General features: G+C 68.0%; 2 protein-coding genes across 2 annotated transcripts; one reads left to right on the top strand and one right to left on the bottom strand.

Moving 5' to 3' along the window:
- Positions 1-243: 243 nt before the first annotated feature.
- On the top strand, positions 244-1,409 carry MNEG_11702 (hypothetical protein; the record flags this gene model as incomplete). The annotated part of the gene is made up of 3 exons (XM_014039827.1): positions 244-267; positions 486-613; positions 812-1,409. The coding sequence occupies 3 exons, from the start codon at positions 244-246 to the stop codon at positions 1,407-1,409; spliced, it is 750 nt and encodes a 249-aa protein (XP_013895281.1).
- Positions 1,410-1,599: 190 nt separating this feature from the next.
- On the bottom strand, positions 1,600-7,739 carry MNEG_11701 (hypothetical protein; the record flags this gene model as incomplete). The annotated part of the gene is made up of 12 exons (XM_014039826.1): positions 1,600-2,025; positions 2,229-2,747; positions 3,126-3,218; positions 3,397-3,405; positions 3,566-3,721; positions 3,918-3,995; positions 4,192-4,298; positions 4,568-4,754; positions 4,914-5,059; positions 6,321-6,953; positions 7,202-7,336; positions 7,586-7,739. The coding sequence occupies 12 exons, from the start codon at positions 7,737-7,739 to the stop codon at positions 1,600-1,602; spliced, it is 2,643 nt and encodes an 880-aa protein (XP_013895280.1).
- Between the last annotated feature and the right edge of the window lie 129 nt (positions 7,740-7,868).

Raw genomic sequence — 7,868 nt, 5'->3', positions numbered from 1 at the left:
CCGCCGGACTCCGCCGCCGCCGCCGCCGCGCCGCGCGCGCGCAGCCGCACGCCGCCGCCGCGGTCGCCGCCGCAGCCGGTCAACCAGACTGTCTTGTACCTGACTAATCTGCCCTGGTGGACCACCGACGCTGAAGTCGAGGCGGCCGCACAGGTGGGGGCAGGCAGGGGGGCGGCGGGACGCATAGGAGGGGGTGGCGCGCGGCTGCAGGCCCCACCGGAAGCATGCAGCCCAGCCCTGCCCATGAGGCCGCCTGCATCAGCGCCTGTGAGCAGCCACGGCGTCGCCCGTTGGCTCCGCAGTCCCTGTGTCTTGTGGTGGGGGCTATCGAGATCAAAAGTGGGCCCCTCACCTGGCCCGCACCAGCGGCGCTCAACACGATCACACATATACGCATCTGCCAGTGCACACATTCTCACACACACAGCGACTCTACACACTCACACACCCACATACTCACACCCACACACCCATGAACCCCCCAGGAGTTTGGCCAGCTGTCGGAGGCGGTGCACTTCCTGGAGGACCGCGCCTGTGGGCGGTCGCGCGGCGTGGCGGTCGTCGACTTCAGGGCCCCAGACGCCGCCGCTGCAGCAAAGGCGGGGCTCGCGGGGTGAGCCGGGGCCGCCGCGCACGCGCGCTCGCTCGCAGGGCCAGGATGGAGAATTCCTTGACTCGGTCCCTGGCTGCATGCGTTTGTTCTCGGCCGCGCTGCGAAGCTTTGGATTTTGGGATGACAGTGGTCCAGGCAGAGCGCGTCCCGGCAGTGGCCCCATGCCGCAACACACGTGCGCGCGCATCGTACACTCAGGCGCGTGTTCGGGGACGGCAAGGCCTGCGCCCCGACATGGGCGGCGCCGGGCCTCTACGCCAACTGGCAGCCGCGCGCGCCCGCGGGTGCAGTTGCGGGCGCCGTCCCCGCTGCCGCCTTGCCCGGCGGCATGGGCGGCGCCGGCGGGTTCCCGGCGGCGGCCGCGGCGCACCCACAGATGGTTATGGCAGCGGGCGGCCCGCCTGGCGGCCGGATTATTGGACCCAATGGACCCATCGGCGGCGGCGGCGGCGGCGGCGGCGGCGGGGCTGGCGGCGCCGGCTACTTTTCGGGTGGCGGCGGCGGCGGCGGACGCGGCGGGCAGTACCGTGGCGGCGGCGGCGGCGGCGGCGGCGGGGTGATGGTCGCGGCGCCGCCGCCGGGGGCCGGCATGGCGGCGGGGCCTGGGGGCGTGGTGGTGCTGCCGCCGCAGGCTGTGGCGATGATGTTCCAGGGCGGACTCATGCCGATGCAGCCGGTGCAGATGCCGGGGCGCGTGATGATGGGGGGCGGCGGCATGGGGCCCGGCGGCATGGGCGGCGGCGGCGGGCGGGACAGCGGGGGGCCGGACGCGAAGCGGCAGCGGTACGGCGAGTGACGCTTGGCGCTCGCCCGGCTTCCGCTGGCGTCACCAGCTCCCCCCTGAGCGTGCACGCGTTGATCTGAGATGCGCAGCAGGGGACGCCTTTTGTTTACAGCAGAGGTCGCCTCTCTTTTCATAACGGTTGTCGCCTTGCGGAACGTGAGTGCGTGTAATACTCAGGCACAGCCCAGTGCCAACGCGCGCCTCACACCGCCAGCCAGGGCGCAGCCGCCGGCGCCGCCTCTAGCCGAACCTCTGACACGTCAAACGGCCGATGCAGGAACTCGTTTCCTGCCATGAAACTCAGCGGCTCCACCGGCGGCCGCTCCTCGCGCCGCCCCCTCACGCCCGCCGCCTGCCCCGCGCCGCCGCCGCCCCCGCCCCCCAAACGGCCCCAGCCGCGGGAACCGCCGCCGCCGCCGCGTGACTTGTAGCAAAAGGCGGCCGAGACCGCCTCGCGTCGCTCCGACCACTCTGCAAAATTCCCGATGTGCCGAGGCGGCAGGCTGGCGCAGCGCAGCAGCGGGGAGACCGCCAGCACGCAGCGGCGCAGCGCGGCGGCCAGCGCGGCGGGCGGCGGCTGCTGTGGGGCGCCGGCGCGCGGGTCGCAGCCCAGCAGGCAGTCGGAGCCCTGCGTCGCCGGAGAAGATCGAACTGGTGTCACGGCCGCAAGAGCAGCATGCGGCCAATATTGTGCTATTCATATCCCTCCTCCAGGCATGCCTTGCAATCTCTGCAAAGACAGCAGCTCCGAGCGGCACTCCCCAAGGGCATCTTGGCCGCAAGTCGTAGCCTCAAACAGGAGGTGCGCGCGTGCACATGCAGGCGTCCCACCTGGTGTGCGTGCCGCAGCTCCCTGCAGGCCGCCGACCACTTGTCGCTGAACACCGCCAGCACCGCCTCGTCGCGGCAGATTTCAGGGAAAGCCGCCAGCGCGGCGTCGGCGACGACCGCCCCCTGCAGCAGCGACTGCTGCTGCTGCTGCTGCTGCTGCTGCTGCTGCTGCTGCTGCTGCTGCTGCTGCTGCTGCTGCTGCTGCTGCTGCTGCTGCTTGGGATGCTGCGCCTGCTGCTGCACCGCCAGCGCCGCCGCCAGCGCCATCCGCCACGCCGCGAGCGCGCACGCCGTGTCGGGCCCCGCAATCATCGTCCCCGGCATCGCCCCCAGCGGCGCGACCAGCGCAGCAAATACGCCACCGCCCGGCTGCGCCGCCGGCAGGGGGCCGGCGCGGAATGTGAGCGACGGATGCTTGGGGCGCGAGAGCAGGTTGAGCAGGGGGCCCTGCAGGCGGCGCTCCTCCTCGTACAGCTTTGACAGCAGCACCGGGTCGTAGGGGGACCCCATGTAGAGGGGCTGCGGGGGGTGGGCGAGCACGTGAGAGGCGCTTGAGCATGAGGGAGGCGCTCGAGCACGCTAGGGGCGCTTGAGGGGCTACGAGTGCGATACTGCTGTGTGTAGGGAGTTGAGAGTTTGCAGGTGGCGCGACTGGAGTTGAGCGCAAATGAAAATGTGAGGTCCAAGGGGCCGCCACAGCCGCAGCACGTAACAGCAAGGGACACCCGTGCCGTCGGGTGACGAGCGCACCAAAGCGCAACCTCACGTGACTCCACGGACCCACTGATAACACACGAATTGCAAGCAAAGCGGATGCAAAGGCGAGAGGCCTGAGCAAAGGGCCGGCCCGGAGCAGCGCCCCTGCAGCAGCTGGCAGCGGCGGCAGCGCGTGCGCACCACGGTGATTTCCATCTCCTTCGCCAGGTCAGCGCAGCGCGCGAAACTGATCATGGCCCAACAGGTGGACACCTCGTCCAGCAGCCGCGGCGCCTGGCAAACAATACGCGTTTGGGACGGGGCCAGTTGGGTTTGAATGTGTTCAGGGTAAAGGAGTGGTCCGAGCAGCCGGCGCCGCCGCATGGTGCTGTCTACCCTCCTGTCGCCAAGCCGGCCACCGGTCAAGGAAATCGCAGCCGGTTGGGCGGCTTGAGGGGTGGCAGGGGCGCACCACGGCCCACTGGGTGCAGGCGGGGGGCGCGCAAGCGTCTGTGTGCCCAGAGGCGAGATTGCCATGTACGCATGCACGCTCATGGGTCGCCAGAGGGCCACGGGGGTGTCTCTTACTTGTGCCTGATAAATCGATGAAAAGCCGCTTCCCCTGCACCCCTCCCGAGTACCCAAGACTCAGAAAACAAATCTGCGAGGCGCGCCTTTGTGTCGTCGGGTGGCAGCGCCTCTGCGTCTTCTGCCGTCAGCCGGAAGGCCGTGCACAGCTCCAGCAGCAATACCAGGCGCTCGGGGTTGACAGGGCGCGTGCCGAGGGCCGGGTCGGGCTGCGTGACAGCGGGCCCGCGGCGCGGTCGTGTTCACAGATATGCCTTGCTGCTTTTTCGCACGAGTGCACGTACAACATGCAGTTCCCACGCGTAGCAAGCGGGCATCACGCGAACCACGCACGCCGCTCCATGGACTAGCGAGCGCGGCAGGGCGTCCCCGCTGTGGGGGCGCGCGGCGCGGTTGGCCGCCCACCTGCACTTTGGCGCAGCGCACGATGGCGCTGCCGCCGGCGTCTGTCCGCCACGTCCACGCGGCGTCGCGCGACCGCACCTGCGTGCGCGGGGGCGCGTGCCTGTCTCCACTCAAACACATCGTGCCTGATTCGGCGCTCCCACCACCCATCTGAGGGCCGCAGCTGCTCTGCCTGTGGAGGCTGCATGGCCACTGCTGGCTTCCCAGCCCACACGACAGGACACCCGGTTGTGCGTGGCAGCAGCTCCGCCAGGGCCACAGCCGCCGCGCCCACCTCCGCGGCGCGCATCTCGTGGACGTTCCCGAGGAGCCGGTGGTGCTGCCGGTCGAAGATCGCCAAGCGCGCGCAGTGCCTCAGGGGCACCCGCTGCCGCCCGAAACCTGCCGGCAGGATCAGAGCGGGGCCGGGACGCGCGCCGCGCTGTTGAGGCGTGGTGGGTGGACCCCCATGCATGCAGCTGGTTGGGATGCTCAGGTGCCCTCTGGAGCATCTTGGAACCAGCTCGGCTCATTTCATGCACTCTGCTCGTCTCTTATTACGACACAAAAGCTTGCCTAGTTGTGGATGGATTCACCCACCCCGTTGCTGAGGGTAGAGTGCCTGGTCATACGAGCTTGCATAAATCACACAGCAGCAGTTGATGACTCACCTGTGGGTCCAACGTGCGCTGCCCTGACTAGCTCAAACCTGAACTGCGCCGCCCCACCAGGCGCCTCCTCCGTCAGCTGCAGCTGCCCCTTGGCGCCCGTTTCAAACCCGAGCAGCGACAGCCCATCGGCGGCAGGCAGCGGCAGCAGCGTGGCGGCCAGATCGTGGCCCCCTTGGCGATGCTTCAGCTGCGATGCAATCAGCAGGGTCCGCATGCAGGTGATGTTGTCGCCTCAGCTGCATGCACGGAGTTGATTGGGTGCTACAGCATGGCTGGTGCGCCGCGCTGGCACACGCGCTGCCGCGTCGGCCGACGAGGCGCATGCTCGCTCGCGCGGCATGCGCACCTGCAGCATGGAGGGCCGCACGTTTGCTGGCAGCCGCCGCCCCTCCTCCCCCAGGGTCAGGTCGGACTGCGGCGCCAGCTGCGATAGGAGCTCCACATATGCAAGGCGCTGCGGCGCGGCGCCACGCCGCAGCTTGCGCGCGGCCACTGCTAGGTCGACGGCGGCGGGGTGGGACGCCACTGGAGGGGGCAGCGTTGCGCCATCTTGGCTTCTGGGTGGCGCATCCGCCCGCTCGTGCCCCTGATCGCCACTGGACTGCGCGTGCGGCAAGCGCCGCACAGCTGCAGCGCCAGGGGCGCTGTCTGGCATCGCGCTTTCCAACGGGTGTTTAGCTGAATCGATCAGAACGTTTTCCACAATGTTCGCGTCTCGCTGTTCCATGTTGATCTGCTGGGGGCCGCGCTTCCTAGCTCGATGTAGATCCGGGTTTCGAGATTGACGACTGCTTGCTACGAACGACGAGGCAACAAAACCGACGAAATCAACTCATTGACACGCTATGCATAGCATGCGATCGGGGTGATTGATGGCTCTGCTTGCAATAGTGCAAGTCAAGTTCGGTCAACACACACGGTCATCGCGCTGTCAGCTGGCTGGCGTTCAACACACTTCCACATGCAAAAATGCGTTTACTCTTTGTTCAGCTTGGATGTGTTGTGTAGTATGTTGTCACCGCCGCAAGCATGTCCTCGTCAATGTCCAACTTCTGGCAGTGGTGCTGGTCAGCCTCAATCTGTCCTGGGCGGGCGTGGCCTCAACCTGCTCTGGGCGGGCTTGCCTGTCTGCAGGGCAGGGGGGGGGGATGATTCCCCAGGCACGCTCTCGTCTAGGCATGCAGGAAACCTTGAGCACGCAAGTCCCGAAGCGCCGTGGCGACGCGTTCCTGGAGAGTGACCTTTGAAACCAGTGCGGCCACCTGGTGCTCCTTGCTATGTTGCCCCCCGTCCTAACACCAGCTCCCTTCCCAAGACACGAGCTTCCTCCAGAACATGGATCGAGGCCTGTGCTGCCCGCTGTGTGCTGTGTACTTCATTATTGCGCAACATCAAGAAAAGATGGAATGTTACATGCATGTCAACGATAGCACTGTGCATCATTTGGGGGGCTCACCAAAACGGTGTGCAGGACAACATAAGGTACAGCACCCCGGCAAACACTGCCGCGTGCGGCTGCCCGAGGCAACGCAAATGCGCTGGGATGACAAAAGCAGCGCCGCCTCAACTCCACCATTGGCCTCACGCGCGCCACGCACTCCTACACGGCCCTGTTGGGGTTGCGTGCCCGTGTTCACCGCTGTGCGAAAACTCGCCTGCAACAGTGAAAGCCGTCGCTAGAAACGCATCCGACCGGACCGCTTCCCAAACCCTCAGATCACACATCACGCGAACGCGAGGTCCTGCTGCCCACAGCGGCGCCCCCTGCCAGCCTCCCCGTCCTCCTCTGCCTGAGCCGCCTCGTCATCCACGTCCATCAGATCAGACGGCGCCCCCGACGCCCCGCTCGCGCGCCGCCGCCGCCGCGCGCGCGCCACCACCTCCCAGCCCGAAGCGTCCGCCCTCTCCTCCTCACTGGCCCCGCCGCCGCTGCCGCCGCCCTCGCGCGCCGCCTCCAGCGGCCGCGGGCCCTGCCTCGCCACCTCAGCCTCGAGCGCCGCGCCGAGCGCCGCCACCGCGTCCCGGCGCCGCTCCATCTCGGCGGCCGCCTCGGATGCGGGCACCGCGAGCGCCGGCAACCCTCCGCCTTCCACGACGGCCATCTCAATCACCTCCTGCGCGCCTGCACGCCTTCTGTCAACAGTGATCGCTTCGTTTCTAGCTGCCTCGGCGTCGCCCAGCTGCTGCTCCTCCTCCTGCTGCTGCTGCTGCTGCTGCTGCTGCTGCTGCTGCTGCTGGTCCTGCTGAAGCGGCAGCAGCTCGTCGGACGAGATGTCGTAGACCCGGTCAAAGGTGACGTCATCGGGTGACGGGAGGGGTTCGTAGCCCTCCAGGCGGCTGCACCGCGCCTCAACCAGCGCAGAGCGGCTGAGCATCGTCCAAACGCCTGCACACAAAGTGATGGAAGCCAACATTGCTGAGCTTGGCAGCCGCGGGCGAGGGGCGGCCTTGCCGCAGTGGGGGCGTCGCCGCGTGCAACGAGCCGCCATTGCGACTGACAGGCGCATACTAAGGGCGTGTTCATGGCGCCAAATGTGTCCTGCGCATCCATAAAAACCGAGTGTGCGCAGGCAGCGGCCGCCTGCAAGCCTTCAGCCGCCCACGCCCACTCCCTGGTGGGAAGCTGCCGCTCACCGACGTTGTCGTGGCAGAGGAAGGAGGGCAGGGTCCAGCGCGCGACCTGGGTGACCGCCCTGAGGACGACCTCGCCGCGGCTACCCAGGTGGGGCCAGCCCTTCATGCGGCGACAGTACCGCTCGTGGAGCTCCCCTGGCGCAGGGGGCGTGCGAGAGTCGCAAGTGTTTCACGTAATCACAGGGTTGAACTGGACAGCAAGAGTCTGTTTTCGCCAAAAGAAGGGGAGCAGCCGCCTTGGCTGCAACAAAACCTTGGAAAAACGCGGGGGCGTGCAAGCGCAAGCTTGCGAGTTTATTCCGACACAAGCCGAATTGCAGCGGATTTACGCGGCGCCAGGGACGAGCCCATCGGGCCGCGCCCGCCGCCATCGCCCCCTCTCACCTGTGTTGCTGTCAAAGCATGGCCGCATGGACTGCAGCCCGTGCTGGGACACCAACTCCTCAACTTCCACTCCCAGCACGCCAGCCAGGCACTTGGCCAGCCCCAGGGGGCCGCCGCCGCCGATGATCCAGCCGGCGAGGGCGCTAAGCGGCATCCCCACGCCCACGTGCCGCAGCGTCGTCTGCACCGCGCCCGTCGCGGCGGCGGCGACGGTGCCGCCGACGGACGCGCGCGCGGACGTGGCGGCCGCGAGGGCCGAGGACGCGGCGCCGTGGAACGCGGC

This window comes from Monoraphidium neglectum (genome assembly GCF_000611645.1).
Source record: "Monoraphidium neglectum strain SAG 48.87 unplaced genomic scaffold scaffold02869, whole genome shotgun sequence".
In the NCBI taxonomy this organism is placed as follows: Eukaryota; Viridiplantae; Chlorophyta; class Chlorophyceae; order Sphaeropleales; family Selenastraceae; genus Monoraphidium; species Monoraphidium neglectum.
The sequence above is the reverse complement of the archived record's forward strand: the minus strand, read 5'-3'. Positions and strand labels throughout refer to the sequence as shown.